At 44.7% G+C, this 25218-nt stretch overlaps 1 protein-coding gene across 4 annotated transcripts in view; it reads left to right on the plus strand.

Moving 5' to 3' along the window:
* Positions 1 to 25218, plus strand: part of ICE1 (interactor of little elongation complex ELL subunit 1) — a 60795-nt gene that overhangs the window by 24988 nt on the left and 10589 nt on the right. For all 4 annotated transcript variants that reach the window (XM_007125196.4, XM_007125197.4, XM_055086504.1 and 1 more), the window contains 7 exons: positions 5466 to 5552; positions 7291 to 7700; positions 9939 to 14666; positions 16006 to 16174; positions 18769 to 18929; positions 21961 to 22151; positions 24012 to 24118. In XM_007125196.4, coding sequence (XP_007125258.2) covers positions 5466 to 5552; positions 7291 to 7700; positions 9939 to 14666; positions 16006 to 16174; positions 18769 to 18929; positions 21961 to 22151; positions 24012 to 24118 — 5853 coding nt within the window. The remainder of the gene's footprint in view (positions 1 to 5465; positions 5553 to 7290; positions 7701 to 9938; positions 14667 to 16005; positions 16175 to 18768; positions 18930 to 21960; positions 22152 to 24011; positions 24119 to 25218) is intronic.

Consider the following 25218-nt stretch of genomic DNA (forward strand, 5'->3'; position numbering starts at 1 on the left):
CCCCGCTAACAGTCAGGTGTGGGGTTTGATCATCTTTCTGTCAGGATTCTGCGGTTCTCAGGCCTCACTTTTTAAGACACAGCCCTCACCCCCTTCCATAGTTGCTCTCTAGCCTTGCATTCTCTTTTTCCTTCAAAGAACTAGTTACTTTCTCAAGTACAATCTATCCTCATTGTAAGGGAAGGGATACTGTTTATTTTACTTTTTCCAAACAAGTAAATAAGTGAAGTCTTTAGGAATCTGCTGATTGTTTAGCTGTGGACCTTGATGGGTTTAATTCCTAATTCTTAAGTGTATCTTTAACACTTTTCTTTGTTCATACCTGACTTCTGAAAAAACCTTACGAGTTACGCAGAAAGAGCACTGGGGCAGCCTCACCTTTGAGAAGACTCTGCCTGGGGGCTTTGGTGGTCTGCCTTCCTTTCAGACTCCAGTAAAAGTGGCAGAAGATTAAGAAAAAAAGGAAAGAATAGTTAAAAAGTGCTAGAAATTGATGAGGAAGGTGTAAAGCAGATGGTGTCAGTTGGTGATGAAACCCCAAATTACAGAGGAAAACAGCAGCCCTCAGAAAGCAGGTTTTCACTGCAGAAGTCTGTGCTTCCGCCAGTCAGAGGAGCGGGCACGGGAGAAGGAGCGGTGCATTAGCAATTCGCCAGGTGACTGATTAAGGGGTGAAAAGCCTGCAGTCTTCTGGCTTCAGAAACTGTTCCTGGCAATAGTCCACAGGCTGTGGCCCAAAGTTTAGTTCTCTAAAGTGTTTGCTAGGACATGGGAAGACCCAGAGTGGGTGTGGATGTCAGAAAATTGGGTTAATTATGGCTGCTTTGAAGGATAGCCCCTCCTGTTCCCAGAAAATGAGATATTTGTATACGCCATGGAAGTCCTCACCACCGTATTCACTCTGCTTCCTCCTTCCGAGGACAGGGTCCTGTAGGTTCATGAGATAAGGACCTGCATTTATTGCCAGAGGAATAGGACTAAAAATGGTGGCTGTAGAAATGTACTCTGGCTGTGAGAGATGTCACTGAGAAAAAGCAGTGACAGGAAAGAAAGGTACCGAGCTCAAGAGAAACTAATCCCTGAGGAAACAGTGTTAAATCATGAACAAGAAGAAAATGATAACAATTGAAATAGTGTCCTTAGAGAACATCTAAGAACATATCCTTAGGCTGCTGATGTGAAATCTGAGTTGGGTTTCTTAAATATTAAAAATATGTTGTAGAAATAAACCCACTCGAAAGGCTGCATTGTTGAGTGGACAAATAGGAGATTGCTATAATGAACCAAGAGATTTAATTGTGGACATCTGTGAGAATGTGGTGTAAAAAGATAAGGAAATAAAAGGTATTAGGGAAAACCTAAGACTCTGGAGCATAGAGCCAGGTGTTGTAATAGTCCTCTAGGACTTCTCAGGGGGGAGAACAGAGCTGTAAGGAGAGAATGTGATCAATAAATTCTATAGAAAGAAACTTCCCAGAGCAGGACACTGGTACAATATTTATATCAGAAAATTCTCCCAGCTGTAGAGCATGATTTTTATGTATGATCTCCGTCTCTGACTTGTTCAAAGGAAATATGTTTAAAATCAAATGCAGCAGAAAGATTGAATATAGGAGATGGATAAAGAAATTCCAAGCAAATGCGAACTTGAAAGCAGTAATACAAGGCAAAGAAATAATTCACACCTAGAAATGAATTTACATGGATTAAAAGGAAATATTTAGATTGATTAAAGATACAATTCATCAAGAAGATACTGCTCTTACGACCTTCGAGCATAAAACTATGGCAAGTAAAATGCTTGGATATTCTAGGGGGAATAACCAAATCTGTTTTCATGGGAGACTTCAGTGTGCTTCTCAGAAATACAGAGTAAAAGCAAGAATTTAAATAGATAGCATTGGAATCATAATTGCAGGATGGATGATTTACATATAACTCTTAAACCACAAACTTTGAATTCTTTAAAATACTTTTCAAACATGTATAAAAGCTGACTATTTACTAGACAACGAAAAGCTACGCTCTAATATGAGATATTAAGATACTGATATTTCATAGGATTAATAAAAATCTCTCCTACGTCCGCCCTGAAAAACTGATAACTGAACACACATAATAAATACAAACAAACCCCTCTTGGATAACAGAAAAAATAAAAACTGAAATACTAAACTGTTTTGGAAATAAAAGCAGGGCAGTATTTATTAAAATCTTTGAGATATAGTCAATATAGTATTCAGTGAGTGGTTTGTGGCTTTAAGCGATTGTTAGAAAGCAAGAATTACCGAAAATGAAAGACTAAGAAGGTAGGAAAATACAGCAGAAACCTAAGGAAAATAGAAGGAAGGAATTGATGAAGATGGAAACATAAATTAATGAACTAGGAAACAAGGCATTTGATTTGGGACCATTAAAACTAATAACTGGACCTTTGCAACGCTCATGAAACTGACAGCTCTTTGGCAAATTTGGTCAAGAAAGGAAGAAACAAAAACCGAATTGCACCAGGACTGAGAAAGCTATAAAAATACATTTGGAGAATTATTTTTAATTTACAAATTTATATTCAGATTTTATCATGTTCATAAAATGGACCATTTTGCAGGAAAACATACTCAAATCAACACAGACTAGTTGTTGCGATCCTGAACAGAAAAATAACCCAGAAGAAATTTTTATAAATAGTTAAATATCCAACACCATGGAAGACCTAGGTGGCTTGCAGGTGAGCAAGCCTGAAGTGAAAAACTGATGTCTTTATTATTGTTGGGTTTTAGAACTTAAAAATTGTAGACTGCTTCCTGTTTCATTCTCTTAGACTAGCATAACCCTGTACCAAGGTCAATTAAGAATAACATGCATACATATCTTCAAGACTCAGAACTCTGTTACTTAGGAATAAAGCCACAAAAGTACTAAATAAAATTTTAAGAACTCAAATCTATTAGTAATTTAGAATATGGACAAGTTATGACTTAAGGATTTATCTCAGGAATACTACAACAACTGGTTAAGAGGAAAATGATAGGATCATCTCAATTCAGTACCCATTCCTCATTTAAAAAAGAAAAGTGGTAAGGTAATAATAGAAAAAAAACATTTTGAACTTGAGAAAGGTGAAACCCTAAGAGCGTAGTCATTACTGTCAGAAACAAGGCAAGCCTGCTTTTCGTTCCATCCCTTCTGTGTGTGCTGGAGACCCTAAGCCGTGCAGCCGGGCAGACACAAAGAGCAGGAGCTGTGAGTGCTAATAAGGAAGAGTTAGATTGTCCTCATTTTAAATGATGTGACTATCTATGTGGAAAAAGGAAAACAGAAGTGTAGGAGCTGGGGAAAGTGCCGGTATATACAGTGAACACGCACAATGGGCCATCAGTAGCCTATCAAAACGGGTGGAATGAGAACAACCCTATCCCGGGTGGCAGCCGACCTGAGATGTCCGGGGAAAGACGTGAAAGCAGCATGCCTGCCTCCGTGAAGGAAAACTAAACCATCTGAACACATGCATAAATGCTATGTTCCTGGATTGAAAGACTCAAGGCATAAAGATGTGCATTTTCCCCCCATGTATTTATAAATATAGACTAAAACCAGATGGTGAAGGCTTATGGGAAAGAAGAGCTGTTCGGAATAATAATTTAATTTTTGAAAAGGGAAATTCTGAGCCACATTCATGCCTGCACAGATATTAAAACATACTTATAAAGCTATCGTGTTTAAAGAAGCGTGCTATTCACGTGGAAACTGACCAATCGGGAGTAGGAAGGTCCAGAAATACTGTACTCAGAGATGCCTGGATTTTGATAAAGGAGGCATTTTAAAGGATAAGGGGAAGGCGTGCAGTTCAGCTGAAGGAGGTTTTCACAGCTAATGATGCCACAGTGAAGATTATTTTCTGTTTTGCTGGGAATGGATAGCTCTTTTATGTTAGACTGGAAGTAATGAATGAGTGCTCAGTTGAAATAGGCCTAGCTCTGGTTAATAGCCTCCATAAGCATAGAAAAGTAACTTTTTTTCTTTTTTTTTAAGGTTCCTTGTTTGCTGCTTTGGGTATACGTAATAAGCAGGGATCCTGGTCAGGTCATTTAAGCAAAGGGGATTACAGTATTTGGAAGCAGGCTTTTGGGTAGGTTAAATCACAATGTAGATAAACTACTTGATCATAGAATTTTGAAACTCAAAAATGGATGTACCTCACACACAGTGATGGTGGCTGATTTGGCTCAGGAGAGGTTGGAAATGTCCAACTTTTCAGACTTCTCTGTTGTTGTGCCCCATTTGTCCTGGTCCTCTTACTATGGACTTCATTTTTTAGAGCGATGTAGTTTGCCAATTTAAATAGGGCTGACCTCTTCCAAAATTCGTGATTCCTTGTAGAAACTTTGGTTTAAAAGGTTGGTCTTTTTAGCCTCTCTAGAACTGGATTAGAGATTTCAGTATTTTCAATAAATGATTCAGTTTAAGAACTTCCAATGAACTATAACAGAACTTAGGGGTGGACTGAAATTGCCTAATACTTAATACTGTTTTCAGTTAAATGTTAACTAGTGTGGGTTGTCTTTTTATGCGTATTTGACACAAACTGTTCATGTTTATATTTTTATGAACATTTTTTGCTTTGGAACATTTTTGGGAATTTGTGTTCTTAATGTTAAATTGACTTTAAAACCATATATAATATTCTTAATGTTATATGACTTTCATTAGGCCTGTCTTTGTTATAGTTGCCCTTTGCCTTTCAACTTGAACCAGTGATTCTTAACCATTTTAGGAAGTCAAACCCCTTTGGAAAATATTTATGAAAATTCCAAAGTTTTCACTTTCCTTGTAGAAGCATATGCTTCTTTCTGTGTGTTTGCTCATGTGTGATTCTCTCTCCCTTTTCATGTTTATGCACACCCATTTTTGTCGCCTCCCATTTCCCCTTAAGGCCATTAAAATTTTTTCTAAGATCCATGAAGCCCCTAAGTTAATTACAGCATGGTCAACTCTGATGGCTTTTCTGATAACCTCATGGAACTGAGGGGATACTGTTCTTTGTTCTTTGTAGACTACATGGAGGCATAATCTCTAACATCGGTCATTATATCTATGCTCCCCCCGACCCCGAACCCAGTCTCTCTTATCACTCTCTGTAGAAAATACATAGACCAAAGATTTATTTATACTGTGCATTCATAGCGGTGATAAAGGCCTTTAACAACAAGTAGATTTGGTTTTTTGAGTCCTACCCCTGTTTGCACCTCACCTTCCAAAAAAAACCCGAGCTTGTATTCAGCCTATCAGTAGACCTTTGTATCAGTAGCTAACTGAATTGTGTGCAGTGAATGAATTTGGGGAAGATGTTTTCAGTTGCCTGGTTTTCTAATTCCCTAGTAAATCCCGGTTTTACGGGACTGTGTTTTGGCCTTGTGTAGAATGAGCCAAATGACATGACTTCAGTACTTTACTCTCTTTCACAGGAAAAGTAAAACTGCTTCTGAAGGAACTCTGGCTCTGTATAAACACAACACACAGACTACCTGGTGAAGGCAGCAGATGTGTCCCAGGTGAGAGAGAAGCTTCCAGAAGTACATTTCATACTTGCAGTAGAAATGTTTACTGTGGGCATTATGTGCCTTCAGTTTTTAATATCTCGTGAATCTCACATTGAAAGAGTGAAATAAACTAGGATGGGTACTTAAAGTCATACAGAACTCCATTCCCTCCAGGGTGACTTCTAGTCTCAGTGAATGCATCCGGCTTTTTATTTTGTAATAGCACCTTTCGTCAGGGAGTATTCATGGAAACTGGAAGACACATGGTGGGAGGTGTATATGGCAGGTGTACGCGGAAGACCGAGTTTCACCATTTTCCCACTTTTGTCGCCTCCCATCCCAGGACCCCATGTTGCGCTTAGCAGTCATTCTTCCTTTAATTTCCCCCAGTCTGACAGTTACCAGTCTTTGTCTCACATGTCTGACCCTTTTGGAGAGCACGAATCTTTTGGTCTGTGGGATGTTTTCTTGTATGAGAGCGAGGCTGCGTATTTTTGGCAGGAGCTCCCCGGTAGCGTGCCAGGGGAGAGTGTGTGGGTCTGCACCGTCACTGGGGATGTGAACCGTGATTGCTTGTTTAAGGTGCAATCAGGCCAGCTTCCTCCATGTAAACTTTCTCTTGCTTCCTTATTCGTTGACTGTCTGGAGGGAGATGCTTTGACACTGCACATATTCTATTTCCCTCCAACTGTAGCCCACTGATTTTAGCATCTCCTGATGGATCTTGTCTGCTACGATTACTACTCTAAAAGTATTTTTTGTGTTTCCCTCATTCCTCCTACGTGTATTAATTGGAATTCTTCAGTAAGGAAGAGCTGTCGCTTTTCACCACTTACTTGTTTATTCACTATTTCTGTCAGTGTAGTCTCACAGATTTTTTTTTTTTATTCTGTATGTTATAATACAGTACTTTCATTATCTTATTCAAATTGCTCCAGATTTGGTTATTGGGACCATCTTTAGTTTGGCTCCTGGGTCTTTTAGGCATGTCCCATCCTGTTTTGAGTACTTCTTTACTTCTGGTACTGCAAGCTGTTTAAGGCTCAGCTTGTATTTTCCCCTCCCCAGCCCTGTTATCAAACACTGCTCCAAGGAGCCCTGAGGCCTTCTGCAAAATGTATTTTTACAGCTTTCAAATATGACAAATGGTTATTTCTAGTTATTTCCTAGGACACAATGTTTTTACTAACAATTAGCATTACTGCAGTATACCAAAATCCAAATCCAAAGAGAACTAGCGTTTTATAGTAGTTTTCTTGTTGAGTTATAATGCAAAGTATTTATGTGACCTAGTCAGGTTCCTCAGTTAGAGTATTGTACAAATATGGTCATGGAGTAGTCTAATATAGGTCGATTTTAGACAGGGAAAATAGTGTTTCCTATCACCTTGTATACAGAAGCTGTTTCTCCCCAGTCTTGCTGATTTCCCAAGAGAATGAGGGCATCGTCAAGCCCCGTTACCATGGCGGTGGATGGGCGCCTTGGCATGGACACCCTGCTGCTAATGGGACACGGGCATCTCACCATCCACCTGCCTGTCTTCTCGTTTGCTTGTTGTGAGGGAAGCATACTTCTGTGGAATATGTTCAGGTCTTATAGGATATTCTTTAGGAAGGGATTGGTTGCCTTTTAAAAATGTTTCTACTTGGATTTAATACAAGCATTTTGAACTGTTAAAATAAGGCTTTTTTTTTTAAGTTTCTTTATTTTTTTTTGTTTTTTTTTCTTTATGTATTTTTTTTCCCCACAGAAAAACCTGCCGAAGAAAACCCCAGATCCTCAGAGTCCAGGGAAGATGGTGTGCCCCGTCCAGCAGGGGGCAGCCCTCTCAGGACCTCGGCCGTGCAGACGTGCCTGGCAGAGCTGTCCATGGAGATAGAGGGTGACTTCTCTGCGTGTGAGGACGCGGGGAGAGAGAGGCCGGGTGGAGCAGCTTGCCGTGACGATGGTGTCTTTAAAGAGGACCGGAATCCTGAGGCTGTAACGCAGAAGAATGAGGATGAGCGTGCTGACGTTTCTGATCATGACCATTCTTTTGACGAAGATCTTCAGGCTGCCGTCGACTTCTTCAAGCTGCCCCCTCCTCTTCTGTCCCCGGTGCCCTCACCCCCTCTGCTGTCGTCCCCACACCTGGGTGCATTTCCCTCCTCACTCTCACCTGTAAGTTGACACTTTGTATGTGCGTTACCTGGTGGCCACGTTGTCCATCCTGCTACGGGAGCTCAGATCAGCTCGTGTCAGGGAGGAACGCGAGGATTTAACAAGGCGGGCCGGTGCCCTCGCGTCCACGTGCACGTGCGGCTTTTCTCATTTTGTACTAGGGGTGCGTGTTTATTGTTTTCATCTACGGTGTACTGTAAGTCTCCTGTGTCTTAATTGCTTACTCTTATCTTTAGGGCCTGACACATAACAGATGTGGAATGAGTGAATTAAACAAGTGTTGATAGATATGGAGTTTTTCAGAGATGGGAGGTCCATGTATAGAGCCTGCAGGTCAGTTAGGTTGCTGAATTCCCCACCTTCATGCAAGGAATTCATCATCTTTTTGTGTGTTTACAGAATGGTTTATTGTAATTTCTTAGGAAGTTAGTCTTGACAAAGCAGATTTGTATGCTTTTTGGCTTAAGGAGCAGATAAATGACTCCTTGAGTCACATCCTTCATTCGGGAAACCATAATGCACGTCTGTTATGTTCTGGACCTGGTGCTAGACACTGGGAACGCTGAGGTGACGTGGGCTGTGGTCACCCCTGGTGGGGTCTTGTGTGGCGGTTGCCCCCATAACAGGGCCGTGGTGGAGTCCGTGCTGCTGGAGGGACCTGGACGCGGAGCTCATGCTGGAAGGAGGCCGGGCGGAGGCCGGGCGGGAGCGTCTCCAGCTAGCGGGTGTCCCGGCCGAGCGTGGGGAGGGGTGCGTTGTGTCAGGTGGAGGAGCTGTTTATACAGAGGTGTAGGACTCAGGGCGAACCTGTCGCTGGGGAGCGTTCACCCAGACCGGGTCCCCAGGTCCATGTGTGTCCTAAGGACTTTCCATTGTATCCTGAAGGCAAAAGGGAAATCCTCGATGGATCCAGAGAAGTGGAGCTAATGGTCGAGCTCCACTTGAAGGTTTTCGTTTAGTCACAGTGTGAATGGGGAGGGAGAGGGGAGAGTCGGGAAGGAGGCAGGGCTGTAGTGGGGAAGTCATTTAATCAGCAGTTTCCCCAGTGCTGGACGCCTGAACAGTAGTAGCATTTGAGTCAGCTGGTTTGGAAAAGGTCCCGAGGTTGAGCGAGCAGCGCGTTTCGTGAGGTCTGCGGTGCGGTTGTTAGGCGAGCGAGGGGTCGAGGATGCTGGGAACAACAGAGAAGGACCTCTCTGGGCGGGGAGGCAACGCAGGAATGTTAGGTGCTCGGCGTGCGCGGGATCTCCAGGCGCGGCGTGTGCGAGGTGCAGCCCCGCGCGTGGGCGTGGCGCTCGGAGCCAGGCTGGGTGGACGCAGGTGCCGGGGTTCCTCAGCCTAGGGGCCAGCAGAGGCCCGGGCCGCGTGCTGTCATCCAGCCGGAACGCGCGTGTAGAAGAGGGTCGGGTCCCGACGGTCCTGGGGAGCTGTCAGTGCCGACGCGGCCAGACAGAAGAGGAGGAGAAGAGGTTGAAAATGGTCAGGACGGCAGAGGCAAACCAGGGCGTGATGGTGCCCTAGCATCCAAGGGAGGAGAGGATTTCTCCAGTGGGAGCAAGTTCATGTCAACGGTGGTGACTCTTCGTCAGGCCCTGGGCCTCGCAGACCAGGGGGCACGGGTGGCTGAACCAGCTCTCCTGGGGGCCGTGTGGTCTGTACCACTCAAGACTGGAGGGGGGGGGCTTCCGGAACGGACCTGGAGTCAGGGGCCGTGGAGGAGGCAGAGGTGTCGGGGTGCAGCACAGGCATCAGGTGTGGCAAGAGGGGTCTGCAGGGTGACACCCAGAGCGATGGCCGGGCAGTGCTGGGGTGAGCTGCCCTGGGCCAGAGCCCGCGGCTCGCCGGGGAAGGCAGGCGGGGCTGGGCAGCTAGAGGCGGAAGCCTTTTGGGCCAGAAAACGGGGACGTCAGAGTTGAGAGGAGGCCTGCTTCGAAGTTAGGAGAACAGACCTAACCCTAGGCTGCATGTGGAATAGAACTGGGAAGCTTCTCCGTTTGGGGAGAAGCAGTGTGAGTGCAGGAAACGCTGGGGAGAGGCGGCTTCTTTAAGGAAAGAAGGTGAAGAGGCAGTGCTGTGCTCCTTGAGACGCACCCATCCATTGATAGAGTCCAGAGAGTGGACTGCCCTTTCCTCAGATTCTTCAGGAAGCACACACTTTTTTAATGCATTTAGTTGGTAGTTGCGTTTAGTTGACTGAAGCAGTATTTTACTAATTAATATAATTCATTTATATTTAAGGAAATCTACTTTGGAGAGTGTACAGATTCCAGTGATCATGACTCGGCCCAACGTAGGAATTCTGAGCCTGTTTCAGAAGATGATACACCTGAATTGCTGGATTGTTTTAGCTCGTCTGGAAAAAGTAAAGGAACTGGGACATGGGAGGAAAAGCTGCAACCGCACGAAGCCACCCAAGCTCTAAATACATTGGAAGTCAGTGAGGTGACAGCGGTTGGGTTTGGGACATTTACAGCAAACCTGAGAGAACCTGCAGCCACGTTCCCCTCCGCTCATGAGAAACACTGGACGCTGTCATCTGAGTTCGTGAGCAAGGGAGAAGAAGGCGTTTTGGATGAGGCAGGAAGACAAAGAGAGGTTCGGGAGATGGATGGGTCAGTGCAGACGGAGAAGACACGTCCTAAACCCACGGGCAGCGGGCGTGTTGAGAAGCTGTCGAGCAGCCTGGCTCTAGAGGAGGGCATGGCCCTCGGGACGTCAGACTCGTGTCATCCTCCCCTGGGCCCGTGGCCATCGAATGAGCCCAGCACGCCTGAAGGAAAAACCCTGGTGTCCAGAGTGATAGGATCCCCCAAATTAGAGGCGGCCAAGTGGACACTGACTGGTGGAGTCACTTCGGCATCAGGTCGTCTGTCCACTTCTGGTCATTTTCAGGCACTGTCTGGAGAAATGGAGAAAGAAAGAGAAGCGGCGCGAGGGCTCCTTTCGGGAGACCCCTCTGCCCCAGGGGCAGCAGGGGCGGCGCTGGTTGCTGCAGCGCTCAGTCTGCGCGAGGCGTTGTCTTCCCCCGTGGCCTCGGGAGCCTCATCTCTCTGCGGTCACCCCCGGTCTCCCTCTGGGTTGGAGGATGACGCTGAGACATCTGTTCCTACTGAAGTAGGCCCTCCCGAACTGCATCGTTTGGAGCAGGCATCACAAGCTGCCACGTTCACCATGGTAGATGTACATTCTGAGCCCCCGGAGTGTTCCGTAGGAGAAGGCCAACTGGAGAACAGCTTACGTGCTCTGAGCCCAGTGTCGGGGGCTTCTGATTCTCACGGTCAGAGGGGCAGCGAGGTGGGGTGTACGACCCTGGTGAGGGGCATGAACGATATCTGCTCGCTCCTGCAGTCGGGATTCTTGGGAGCCGCCCAGGGCGGGCTGGGTGAGAGGCAAGGTCCGAGGGTCGAGCTCACGCCGAGTCGGTCAGATTTCACGTCGGCGGCAGGGCCTCAGTCTGGCTTGATCAGGAGTGGCTTTGGCTTTGGTAAAAGCACTTCGTGGCACCACAGTGATCTGTTACGGCGAAGGGGCGAAGAAAGGCTGGGACCTCAACCTGAACGTGAACAGGAGGCGGCGGCGTCCTCAGAAAGTAGAGGATCAGCGTCCAAGCCCGAAGGTGCTGGAGAGGATAACAGTCCTGCGGGGTTCAGGGCACCTGCGTCCTTGTTGCCTAACCAGGTGTCCGTTATCACCAAGCAGGCACGGCCTGAAGCCATGCAGGACGCACGATGGCAACCCTCGAGACTGTCTAGGAGGGAGCCCCCCTTAGTGACAGACGTTGATAATGGGGCTGGTCGGACGCCATCTGGAGCAAGATGTGGGGAGAGAGCGCACACAGCACCGAGAAGCAGGGAGGCGGCTGCTACAGAGAGCGCTGCCCCGGGACTTTCCTCCCCCTGGAGAAAATCAGACTTTGATTCTCCAGGGGGTTCTTTACCAGTAGAAAGTTCCCATTATCCCACAGGTAGTACATTATCTTTCTCTTCTGACAGCATCCTGGTCGCAAACCAAGACGTTGTGACGGAAGCCGCAGTGCAGGAAGAGGTGCAGAAGCAGAGCCTGTGTCTTCCCGCCACAAACGTGGACACGTCCGGGCTGGATGTGGAAGAACTTCCCGGCAGGGAGGTGACGCCGTCAAGAGGTTTTCCTGTTGGAGACACAGTCAGAGCCTCTGGGGAGGCCCTGGCCGTTACAGAGGACCCGTCTGTTGTACAGCACGGCCCAAAAGAGTGTCCGCAGCTGCTGTCTCACACTCCTGGGGGTGCTTCTCCTGAAGCTCTAGACACCACGGAGACTGCCTTTTCACCAGTGTTGGGCAGCAGAGATGAGGAGAAACATGCTGTCCCGCGGAGCAGCCTCCCTGGTGCCCTGTACTGCTACACGGGCATCCGTGAGGCAGGTGGAGGCGACACGGAGGTAGAAGAGGGTGACGCGCCGAGCTGCAGCGAGGGAGAGAACGATCCCGAAGCCGGGCTGGAGGACGGCCTGCAGAGTGCTGGCGGGGCCTCCGGAAGAGGCGTGGGGGCTGCCAGCGCCGGTGCGGCCGAGACCAGACCTTCCGTCGAGGTGGGGCGCCTGACCTCGGCTCTGCGGGACTGTAGCCTCAGCGCGCTCTCCGAGACAGACGGACTTTCCACGTCCGAGGTCGTGATGTTTCTTGAAAGTTGTCAGTTAAGAGATTATAGTTCAGGGGACTCTGTTTCAGACTGTTCTAGCAAAGGAACCCTAAATAAAGGGATGAACAAGGAATCCAAGCAAAGTGAACCCTCAGGAGAAAAGTGCAGAAAGCAGCTGTGTGAAGAGGAAACACTAGAAACCTCTGAGGAGTGCGTCGGCTCCTCGGAGGAAGAGGACTGCCCGTTAAGGAGCATGGGGCAGCTTGCACAGTGCTCCTTGGAGACGCTGCCCGGGGTGCTCACCAGGATCCGCCAGGAGCTGCAGGCCGGCCGGGAGGACGCTGCTGGGAAGGATGCTGGTGAGTCACAGCTCTTAAGTGCACCTGACAGCGTGACGGCGGAGCGTGAGGAAGAGCAAGTTCTGCCTCTGGAAGCAGCCGGCTCCTCTTCACCCACGCCGACGGCCGGCGCGGACGCTCGGGGCCGTCCTCCCAGTAGCGGGGGCCCTGACCGTGGGAACACGCAGGGCAGAGCTGAGGGTCACGGGGACGCGAGCAGGCCGGTGGATGCTAAGGAAGAGGTCTCGTCAGAGCCCCCGGAGCCCTCGCCCCTGTGCGCTGCCCCGGGAGTGGGTTCGGGGGAAGTGGCGTTTCAGTGTCAGATCTCTACAGTGACCTCCGAGGTTATAAACGTGCTGGTAAATAAGGATCAGAATCTAGTCATTGAGAAAGGGGACAACTGGACCATCATCAACGGGGTAGCTCTCATGCCAGACGTGGACCAGGTTATCCTGTGTGACGCCCCTGAAGACGCCCCTGTTTCCCCGGATCCAGAAGGGCTGGCAGCTGGTTTCATTCCACTTCCTTCCGTGGAGAAGTCCCCAGAGACGGGTCACCCTGGCCCTCCTTCTCAGGAGCCCCAGTGTGGCAGTAGTGTGGCCGGAACCCAGAGCGATATTTCAAGCAGCGGTCAGAGTACTAACTTTGATAAAAGCCGTTTGCGGAATAGACCCGTTAAACCCAGCGTGAGGATTAGCTCTGAGATTTACGATCAGAACTTTGAGACTCAGACTGTTCCTTCTGATCACACTTATTATAATTCGAAACTAGAGCCACTGAGCAAAAATAAGAATCGATCAAAGATTTCAAACAGAGATCAAACAAACAAACCCGTAAAGCTGTTAGCGTCGAGCAGAGCGGAGACTACTCAGAGTGAAGTTTCTCCGTCATTTTCCGGAGAAAGAGGGAACGGAAAAACTCAGAGAAGTCAAACGCAGACCATCCTAGCCAGCGCCGACACGTCCACTCCTGCAGACTGCTGTGCGGACACGCTGAGTAAGATCCGGCAGGAGGTGGGCCCCCCCCTGCCCCCGCTGCTGGCTCCTCTGATAGCCACGCCTCCGAGGACTTCACAGCCAGCCTCTCCGCCGACGTCAAGTTCCAGCCCCTCCTCACCCGTCTCTCCCGGCGGCCCTGTCTCTCCACCATGTGCGATCCCGGTGTCGCCTATGGTGTCCCCCTTGCTGGAGGAGCCGGGGCACTCCTCTCCTCCACACGCGTCCCCGTCCCCGTCCACCGCCCCGGCCAGTGACAGGGTCTTGTCATCTCCTTTGCAGTTTTGTGCTGCGACCCCAAAGCACGCCGTCCCCGTGCCCGGCCGCCTGCCCCCGTTTGCCTCTGCCCATCCGGCGGTGGCAGCGCCCCAGGAGAATTCCGTGAAGATCCTGGACACCATGTACCCAGAGCTGTCCGCCAGGGCCCGCACCCTCAGCATCCTCAAAGGGAACATCCAGCTCACGCGAGGCCCGCCGGCCGACTCCAAGAACCTACCGGGGCCCGCCAGCGCCATCAGGGGCTTCAAAGCCATCACTTCAAGCTCAACCGCCTTTGTGAAAGCAGGGGGCAGCTCTGGTGGTGACTGCAAGCAGGATAAGTCGAGAGATCTGGGGCCTCCGCAGGATTCAGGTGGGAAAAGGGCACTGTCAGCGGCTACACCGAGGAGCGCCAAGAGGTTGCGCCTGGACAGCGGGTCCCCGGAGCCAGAGCCCCCCTCAGAGGGCGTCAGCAGGAGCCCCCAAAGGAACCCCTCCCAGGCTGCAGCTGTGAGGACAGAGGAGGAGGGGCGTCGTCTTCCGGCCGTCGGTACAGTCTCACAGTCACCCCTGAGCGCCAAGGAAACCGTGGAGTCCTACGACGGAGCCGTAGCGGAGGCCCTGAAGAAGATCGCAGAGTCGTCCTTTGACCTGTTACCTGTCATTCGTAGTCATGTGTATGTGGGAAACATCTCCAAAAAGCCTGTGATGCGAGATCAAGAGAAGGAAGTTGTTTATGAATTTAGCACAACAAAAAAGGTATGTGGCTCCTTTGCTCTGGGAGCATTAGGAATCGCACGTCCTGACACACAGGCCGCCTCCTGTCAGCGAAAGGGGAGGTGGCCCTGAACAGAAGTTTATTCTCAGAGGTGGGCAGTCGCCTGTGTAAACGTTAGGACTTAGGACCTGTACTTTATTTCTAGCCAGCATTTCATACATTTGAGAAGTGATAAGACGTTAGAGATTTGGTAATTTGTATTCACCAAATATCTTAAAATTTGAAAGGAAAAAAAAAAAAGCCTGTCAGGACTTAAATTGCATATTTCCCATTGATGCTGGCATGCTTAAAAGCTCGAAATGATTTGCTTCAAAGCATCAAATTGCTATGTAATAGAGCCTTTCTTTTCTGTGAATGGTATTATATACACACTAGAGAATTTTGGGAGTCAGAAAGGTAGTGTGTGGCCCCCCCCGCCCCCCCGCCCCGCCCCCCTCTTTTCTGTGAATGGTATTATATACACACTAGAGAATTTTGGGAGTCAGAAAGGTAGTGTGTGGCCCCCCCCGCCCCCCCGCCCCGCTCCCTTGATGTAGGTCAGAAATCAAACAGGAACAGATGCTTAGTTTCAGGAAGGGGACTCGGGGAGGATTATGCAGATTTACCTACGTGATTTATTAAGACTTTCCTCGGTTTTTATTTTCTACATATTTATGTTGATACTGGGTGGATGATTCCCAGTGTCCCTTGGATTATGCTTTATCGGTTATCTGTACATCCTTGGAATCACAATGGTATAAATATTTATTTTTCTTAGATTGCATTTCAGAAAGCACAAAGAGCAGTACAGGTAACTTTGGAAAGATGTTTATTTCCAAATGACTGAATGTATCAAATTATTTAATGCTCCTTTTCCTGGGTGAGGAAAACATTATCCAGTATTTTAAGATCTAAACAGGATAAATGTGTAGAGTACATTGGAGTTCAGAAAACAAGAATGGGAGTAGAATTCGAGTGGATTTAATATACACACACAGATTATTTTAGTAAAAACCAGAAAGTGGTCATTTGTAGGAGTGGTGGTAGCAACGGTAGGCATCCAGGTGTTCTGGGGCTCGTCCCCGGCCCCCGCAGCCCCGCGGAACCCCGGCCGCCGACAGGCGTGGGCTCTCTCCTCCCCGAGCCTCACGGCTTTCCCTGCTAAAGCAAGTTACCACGGTGGGTGTTGTCCTCTGCTTTCTCAGACAGGGCACCTTTTATCTTTCCAACTTTCCAAAAGGTACTTAATTTTGTAACTTTTAGCTGGTCTTTAGTAGGCTGAAGATAAGTATCAGTGTACATTGCCTTTTCGTTTTCGTTTTTTTTTTCTTCCCACTTCAGCCTTTAGCAGAGTGCTTGCTTCGCTCTATTCTCTCAGAACTGAAAATTCAGAAGATGTCTGTGGAGCACAATTACATCCACGCCCTCTGCAGAGTGTATGTGGGTATTTGTCGGCAGCTGGGAGACTTGGAAAGAGCTCGCTTGTTTTGCTACAGCCTACTTAAGGAAGGTATGTTTAGATGGCGACATTCTTGTATTGAAAACAGGTTGTTGCTTTTTTATCTGCTTCTATGTGCATCTGTATTTTCAGCTAAGATATTGCTGTGTATCTTTTAAAATCATGTTGTCTTATGCATTTGCCAGAAGGCATGAAGAGCCTTAGCTATAGACCCAGCCATACCTGGTTTTCAGCGGGAGAATTTGTGTGACTTAAGCTTACTTAGGTCAGCATATACATTTCCACTTGTGTATAAAAGTGTATCTCTCATTAGTGCGTATCGGTTTTATTCCTTGTGCGGCTACTTTAGAGTCAAGATATAGTTGACACAAGATAACGGAATCATTTTAAAGTGACAAACTGCCCTGCTCTGTTACTAGCTGGAAAGGGCAGAAACGCTAAGATAGATTCATAAGCTCATGGAAAGAAGAGTTTCAGGGAGAAATGGAAAGGAGGGCTGTCCTTTGATTCTCTTTTCCTTTTACTACTGTTTCTTAAGTCTATTAATGGAGCAAATAGGACTCCTTCATATCAGATCATCAGTGGAAACATTTTAATATAGCAAAGTGATACACAAATGGAATTTAATGCTACATCAGAGAGTCTTATCTAGATTGCGCAGATTGATAGTCTTTTATTACCATCCTGTTTATGGGGCTTATAAATCAGGATAATTGAATCTGTCACTTGTAGAGTTGTGAGTGAGGCTGCTGTGTTTGTTGCCCACTTCATTTATTTTTTCAGTCACTGACTTATTTAACAAATAGTTACGGGGTGCACATAGTGTTAAGGCTTTGACGGTGACCAAACCCAGGTACAGATGCAGCCTTCCAGTGGGGCGCGCACGTCAGGTTTTATCAGTGAAGGGCAGCAGCACGCCGGGCAACAGGGGCTCGCAGGGCCCACGTGGGAGGGATTCCTGGTTCTTCCGCAGACGCCCGCAGCCCGCTCTCACCCCGGGGTCTTTGCAGCAGGTTCTCTGTCGGGAGCTTTTCCCTCTGCTTTGCTCTGGCTCCGCTGTTACCTTTTTGTTTGCTCTCTCTTTCCTCTGCTAGGTCGCCTACTCTGTAAGGACAGCGATTTTGTTTGTCTTGTTCCTACTACATCCTCACACCAGGAGAATGTGTTGTATGCTCTCGTTAAGTATCTGTTGAATGAATGACTTGTGCTGTGGGAGGTGGGTCTGAGAGTCTCAGGGGTCAGGGAAGCTTTCCTTGTCGGAGTGCCTTTTGAACTTAGATGTGAAGATCAAAGTGAGGGAGAGAATTCCAGGCAGAGGGAACAGCATGTGGAGTCCTGGGACAGGAGGAAGTATAATCAGATAAGCACAGGGTTTCTGAAGTAACAGATCAAAATAGTGCAGTGAGTTTATGCTTTGAGTTACCCTCTCTCTATACACCCTGCAGTGTTAGATAAAATAGAACAGAGAAAACGAAAAAGATGCGGCATCGTGCCAAACAAGATCCAAATCTTCGTGTTGACTGATGTAACCAGTTGAGAAACACTTCGACAGTTTCTTATAAAATGAAACAGTTTATCATATGACACAGATATGTCACTCTCGGGTACTTACTCAACAGAAATAGAGGCATATCCACATATCCATATACAGTTCACAGGTACTCAGAGCATCTTAATTCATAATAGCCTATGGTTGGAAGCAAAGGTCCATCAGGAGTTGAATGAAAAACCAGTGTGGTATATCAAGCAATGGGAATACTACTCAGACAAACGAGGGAAGGGCTAGTGATGCGTGCAGCAACATGGATTTTGCTGAGAGGGGGTTGCCAGACAGAAAAGGGTGCATGCTTTACGAATCTCTTCATAAATATTTGAGAAAAGGCACATGTGCAAAGTGACAGTAAGCAGATCAGGCTTGTCTGTATTGGGGACGAAGTGATTCACTGAAAGGCTCAGACCATGGGAATTCGGGATGATGGAAATATTCTATCTGTGGGTTGTAGTGGGGGTTACATGGGTGTGTTCATTTGTCAAAATCCTTCAAACTGTCTGCTTAAAGAGTGTATTTTATTGTATGTAAGCTGTACCTCGATTAACTTGATTAGGCAAACAGAAAAGACAAGCCATGGCGTTGGAGAAAGGTATTCATAAGAAAAGGATTATCAGTCATAATTTATAAAAAAACGTCCCTTCATATCAAAAGCCTTAGGTGTTCTTCAAGTGAGTTCTGTCTTATAAATGCATAAAACATGGCCTGAAAGGACACGCACCAAATGGGACAGTTCTGGGCACAGGGTCTGGAACCTGCGAGAGGAGGTTTGCCTTCTCTTCTTGTTTTGGAGTTTATTGCTCTTTTCTACAGTGGTGTATACTCATGCACTGTGTTTCACATTCGATGAAAGAAAGTTTGCCAAAGGGAAAGAAAGGTTGGCTTGGGGGGGGGGGCGGGGGGAGGGGAGGGATGGGCAGGAGAGATGGAGAAGCAGAGTTGAAATAACTGAGGCTGGGGCCTCAGCAGGCTTCCTCCCTTTAGCTTGAGGTGGCCCTGCTGTGCACAAGGGGAAATTATACAAATATATTCTTAGTTTGTCATTTATTCACTTAATCAGACATAAAGGTTTATTATCTTGTTTTTTTTCTCATAGATTTTCCAGAGTCTGAAAAATTGACTTTGTTCATTGCAAACATGTGGCATGATATATTTATCTCTCAATCGGTGATTAACAAGGCAATGCAGTTGGTAGCCAGGCAACGCGCTAAAGGAGAAGTTTTGAACTGTTTGCGAGCTTTCCTCAATTGGGAGAAGGTGAGGTTTCTTTTTATGTAATACTGTACTTGTAGGTCTTATATAAATGTTATTATTTGGTTTTGTATTAGTTCGTGAGCATTTCAGAGATATTATTCTTCATATTAGATCCTTTAAAATATCGTTTTAGTCTAAGCTTATGCATTTTGTTCATTAAGTATGCATGAGACACTTCGGGAGAAGTTGTAGACCTGTGTGCTGTGTTAATTGAGCAGAGTTTCTTTTGTGTACTAATTTATGGCTGATGAAATCTGTACATGCACATATATATGTGAGGGCTCAGAGGAGATGCACATCACTTGCTTCTACAGTAGGTGCTTAGGTGAAAAATTGGTATCTCAATTCCTTCTTGTTAGATTTTTTCTGACTCTAATATTCTGTTTTTCTTTCCAGTTGATGGAATTTGTGTTTGTTCTAAGTATTGTGTTCCATGTTTTTTTTCATTATCTTATTTTCTTTAGTGACTGGAATGTTAATATAGTATCTAGATTGGTGTTCTTTTCTTCATAGATTTTCTCTAATGAGAATCGCTGGATGCTGAATTGATAGTGGTAATCTTTAAGAAGGGGTATTGAAGTCAGTGAGGGGTTGACTTTCACTTTGTTCTGCCCTTTTTAATGACTATATCACTGTCCTCTTTTAAAAAAATTCTGGCTATGCATGTAGTCGACTTTTATATGTCATTTTGCTTTCCTTTTTAGTACTTTTTGATGTTACTCTTCATTAGACTTTTATTTTCTTATAAAAAGAAAAGGAAGGGGCTATTGGTGGATAAAAAGTTAGGGAATTTTAAAAAGCAAGTCTGTAATCATCTCTTCATCAATCCACCGAGACAAACCAGAGTGTATAGGTGTGAGGTACCGTCAGATTCCAGTTCCTTAGCAGTGAGAAGAGCATCCATACACTCATTTCCACCCTCCGCGGTTACCTGCAGGGCCACTCCTGTCCCTGCTTGGTCCTCCTGCTTGTGCACTGGAGCCTTCTCCTTTGGCCTGTTCAGGATGAAGCCAGATATGTTTGGATGATAAAACATGATTAATGAAGAAGGTAGAATTTTAATAAGTGTGTTTAGCCTGTATCGTATCAAATAAAAATATAAAGTCAAAGCTATTAAAAAAAAAAGAGGAATACTTGGGGGGAAAGCAATACCATTATAGTCCAAGACTTCCAAATTCTGTCCTACAGAATTCAATAGGTGTGAAGCACAAAAATAAGTAAAGAGTTAGTGGAATTCAACAATATAAAAAGTAAACTTGAATGAAGACTGTATCTTTTCGTATGTCTGTGACATTTGCAAAAACCAGTCATGCATTTGACCTTAATTTTTAAAAAGTAAGGAGTCTACACTCAATTCTCTGGCAATGACTGAGTAAAAATTAGACAAAGAATTAAAAGATTCTATAAAAATTTCCTGGAGATCGAGATACACAGTCCTGGACAATCTGTGAACAAATAGAAACTCAGAAGTAAAATCACAGTATTTGGTATGAAAGGAAAACCCTTCATACCGAAGACCTCTCGTTTTTGGAAAACTTACACTCATTGAAATAGTTTAAATATCTTCATTATTAAACAGGTAATAAATAAGGTTCCCTGATAATCATCTTAAAAATTAAAAATTTGAGAAGGAATCCAGGAAAAAAAATATAGTTTAAAAGGTGTAATAGTAATGAAGTAGAGAACAAAAAAAAATTGCCTTTAAAAAATACTAATAAAACAGGTAACTCAATTCAGATTAATGTAAAAAGAGAAAAGCAAAAATGTTCAAGATTTCAGAATGAGAGAGGCAGTGTGAGTAGAGATGGAGGATGAAGAATGAGAAGACTGCCGCTGCCTACAGCTTCATAACAGGTTCGGAAACTGAGGATGGTTCCTTAGCAACATAAAAATGGTCAAAATTGGCTTTAGGGGTAAAACACTGGAATAAACCAGTTGTTTTCCATTTTCAAAGGTTGAAAAGGTGATTAAAAATTTAGTATACAAGAAGCGTGTATAGATTTCATCTGAATTTTATCTAATCTTTAAAGAACCAACTAATTCCAGTCTTTTTCAGGTGTAAGAGATTGAAAGCCCCTTGTTCATTGTTAATAACGAAACCCAATAAAAAAAAAATCCACTGCTGGGTATGTACCCAAGGAAAGTCAAATGTATGTCCACAAAAAGGCTTGTACATGAATATCCAAAGCAGCGTTATTAATTACAGCCTAAAGCTGGAAGTAACCCAGATTTCTATCAATAGGTGAATGGACAAACTGTGGTATATCCATACAATGGATTCCTACTCAGCAGTAAAAAGGGGTGTTCAAGCTACCTATACGTGCAAGAACATGAAAAATATCAAAAAAGCCTGCACAGGTGTAAAAGAACCAGACAGAAGAGTCTAGTACAATCTGATTCAATTTTATGAATTTCTGGAAAAAGCAGACTGATATCTAGGGTCAGAAAGATGACAGAATGAATTTATTGAAGAATTTTTTAAAGATAAAAAATTGTTTTTTAGGGCTTCCCTGGTGGCGCAGTGGTTGAGAGTCTGCCTGCTGATGCAGGGGACACGGGTTCGTGCCCCGGTCCGGGAAGATCCCACGTGCCGCGGAGCGGCTAGGCCCGTGAGCCATGGCCGCTGAGCCTGCGCGTCCGGAGCCTGTGCTCCGCAACGGGAGAGGCCCGCGTACCGCCCAAAAAAAAAAAAAAAAAAAAAAAATTGTTTTTTAATAAAACTTTAATTCTCTGATTTCAGTTAATGAAAATTTGCATTCCTATCTGGATTGCAGTGTCTTTCCTACCTGACTAGATTCTGCATTCTGCCTGGAGCTTTTTTATCTGGCCTGTCAACCACCACTGTATAATCATTTTAGGACAGATGTTATGACTAAGATAAACATATTTCTTTATTCAAAATAACTTTCAAAAGGTGTCCTTTAAAATTAAATGATTATTCATCTGATGTTGTTAATACTCTTTGAGATCACCCACATGAGATACGTTATATTTGAAACTCTAAATTTTCTTTTTTTTTTACCTTATTTGCTAGAATGCTCCTGCAGATGTTGGCTTCATGGTTTCTAAGCTGCTTTTGACCATACAGTTATGTCCAAAAACAGAATTTCAGTCCAGTGAAAGATTTGGTGAAGACCTAAGTGATAACACTTGGGAGTACGTATGTGCCATCGATCTGCTCTGCTGCCATCAGAAGTGGATTTGGACACATGACAACATTATAAGGTACAGGGCTATTCTGCTAACTTAAGTTGGGTTATTTGAATTGTCAGGTAGTCTGTTTAGTGGTTGCTGGATTGTGGTTTGAATCATTTTTGCTGTTTAAGGCAGCTGAAACATTTACAAAGCACATTTTGATTTGGGTAAGAGTTAATAAAACTACACTTAAATGCCAGCGTCACTGCCACATCCCCTCGCTTTATTTTTTTATGGTACCTTTCACTACTTTTCATTGTATTCTCTTATTACTAAAGGAAAATGAATCTCATGCAGGGGGGACTTTGGTTTCCCTGGCCTCCCCCGGCATGTAGAGAGAGCAGCGCCCACACAAGAGAAGTGCTCAGCGAATATGTGTAGATTGAAATGTAATGATCATCATCTTAATGTACAGATACTGTGGAGAAACCCACAGCAACAGAAATATTCAAAATTCTGGGTCAGCAGCTCTTCTCACTGGGGTTTCAGGAGAGAACTGAGCCTGTTAACGCTCATGCGTCCATTTTATGTAATGAATTAACTTTTCTCTATTCATCTATCTATGCAGCATGTTTGGAGAATGGAGAAAGTAGTCAAATAACTGTTCTGCAGTTAATTGCAACCCTTAATTTTCTTACAACCCTGACTGAGAAAGGCTGGTTGAAAGGGGTTTATCACATTGAAAAGGATTCACCAAAGGATTAATAGTCTGTATCTTTGAGACACCTGAGGAATATATTCTGTGGAAATCTGTTCTCTTGTTTTCCCTTCTGAACACTTGGGAAAGATTATACATCTGAATGTCAAATAATAGGTAATTGAATTAAGGAATGTGTATATAATGAGACACAGCCATATTAGAATAAATAGCTATACATGGATTTTTATATACTGACACGAAAGTGTTTTTCAGTCTGTTACTAAGAAAGTGCCAGGACAGTCTGTTCAGTGCTCTCTGGGTAATGATGTGTGAGTGGCTACCCTGGGCCTCATCTTCCTGGGAGCCCAGGGGGCAGGGGCCCTTCTATCCCCAATGACAGATGAGACCACCAGAGATAGTGCCAGTCACAGGCGCTTTGTCCACGGTCCCCCCGCTGGCGGTATGGACAGAGTGTTGGATATCAGGATCTCTGCCTGGGCGATTCCAAACCCTATTCCTAAGCACTGCAGTCACTTTGACTGTGTTTTTTACATACGTGCAAGCATAGAAGTCTGTGGGAGGAAAAGCCCCAAATTAAAAGAGTGATAGTTATCTGAGAATGTGTTTTTAATGTACATTTTCCTTTCATTTGTCCGTATCTAACTTTTCTAATATTATAAATACTACGTAAGAAGTTAATACGTTTTTGAAAAGAGAGCAAAGAGGAATTGCCGCTGTTTTCAGTCAGTAGGTCTAGTTTCTTTAATCCATGTAAAGTGTGGTTCATCTCCTCCGGTTTAGGTCTTTTTACAAAATATAGCCTGTTTGTCCTTGCTCCTAGTTCTAGAAGCTAGGCTTCTAGGACGCAGGTGCCACCTTACGTCAGGATGGTCCATGTGAGAATCCAGACTCTGCTGCTTCCAGTTCTGTGACTTGGGGACATTGTTCAGCATCTCGACACCAGAGCCTTGTGAAAAGGGTTGAATAGAATAAAGATGCAAGCATGGGTGTTTGCAGCCTTTTTAAAGCCACTGTAAGCACAGGGATCCTGAATAGTTGGAAAGTATTTGAGCTTTCCGTGTCTGTTCTCATGTGAGCCAAAAATGCTACATCTTTAAAAGTTCCCCCTCTTCACTAATTGTCTCCTATGGACCATTTTTAAGATAAGTTCTTCTTAATATTTGAACGATGGTGGGTGAGCATACTTTCATATACATACATACATGTATATATTTGTTGTTATTTTGTAGTAAGGAGCTGTGGCCTGTAATGGATAAGTGGATAAAATACAGAAAAGGACATGCAAACATTGCATACACTCCTGATATTATCATAGCGTCAATACTGAGGCTCATTGGTGAGTTGTCTGTTGTATTAAATTTGTTCTTGTTATTGATGATATCTTGGTGAGAGAATAAGTGTGTAATAATATATTTTGACTGAAACTTCATTATAATAACTGACTTTACAGCGACCAGACTAGGTACTTTTGCATTAAATTAATTTTCATTACTCATACTCTTCCTTTGTACATTAACATTTTATTCACCTTTTTCAGATTTAAGGTTTTTCATGTTAGTACATTTTATTTATAATTGAACTCTTGATTCTCAGATATTAATTTTAATATACACACATGCACACACTTGCATATACACTCCAGGATACATAAATTGCTATAAATTACAGTTGATTTGATTTATAAAATAAGTAGATACTTAATCCCTGCTTGCACCCCAGTTTTTTTTTTCCATACTTGCTCAATAAGGATAACAGTGTACTTCTATAATTGGAAACTAGTTTTATTTTGTTTCTGTAAATCATAAGCTGAATAAACAGAAATTAAAATCATTGTTTAAAAATATTTTAAGTGAAATGAAATGTAGATTCTTTTTAATCTCACATCTAAAGAGGACCTCAGCGGCCATTTAGTTCTGCCCCTCCCTTTCACCCACAAATCTTCATTTTTACTTATTTTTTCTTTTTTTGCCCCATCTCTGACAAACTGCTATCCAGTCCAGGCATCATTATCAGTGATGAGGTCTGCTCATTATTAGAAGGCTCTCTTTACTTTGAAGTGACTCCTCGATCTGCCATGTATTGATTGCTTGGAGGCTGACAAAACAAGGTTCAGCCTATTTCTGTGTCAGGGCCCTTTAGATCCTTGGAGATAGTTATCATGACTTTTAAGTATCTTTGGCGTTTAATTAATGAAAACTCCAAGATAAAACCATTTGAAATAGGTTTGAGAATTTTTAAAGCACGTAAGTCAGTCTTATAAATAGACCACAGTAAGAAATACAATATCCGTGACTAATTTTGTTACTGTATCTGCATTCCTGCACTGTGCACATTTTACATGCAAACATAGGAACATTGTAGTAAATAAATATATAAACTGGGTCTTGACAAAAACCTGGTTTCAAGGTGGACATCTAACAGTTTTCGCTGGAAATA

This window comes from Physeter macrocephalus, chromosome 8 (assembly GCF_002837175.3).
Source record: "Physeter macrocephalus isolate SW-GA chromosome 8, ASM283717v5, whole genome shotgun sequence".
Taxonomy (NCBI): domain Eukaryota; kingdom Metazoa; phylum Chordata; class Mammalia; order Artiodactyla; family Physeteridae; genus Physeter; species Physeter macrocephalus.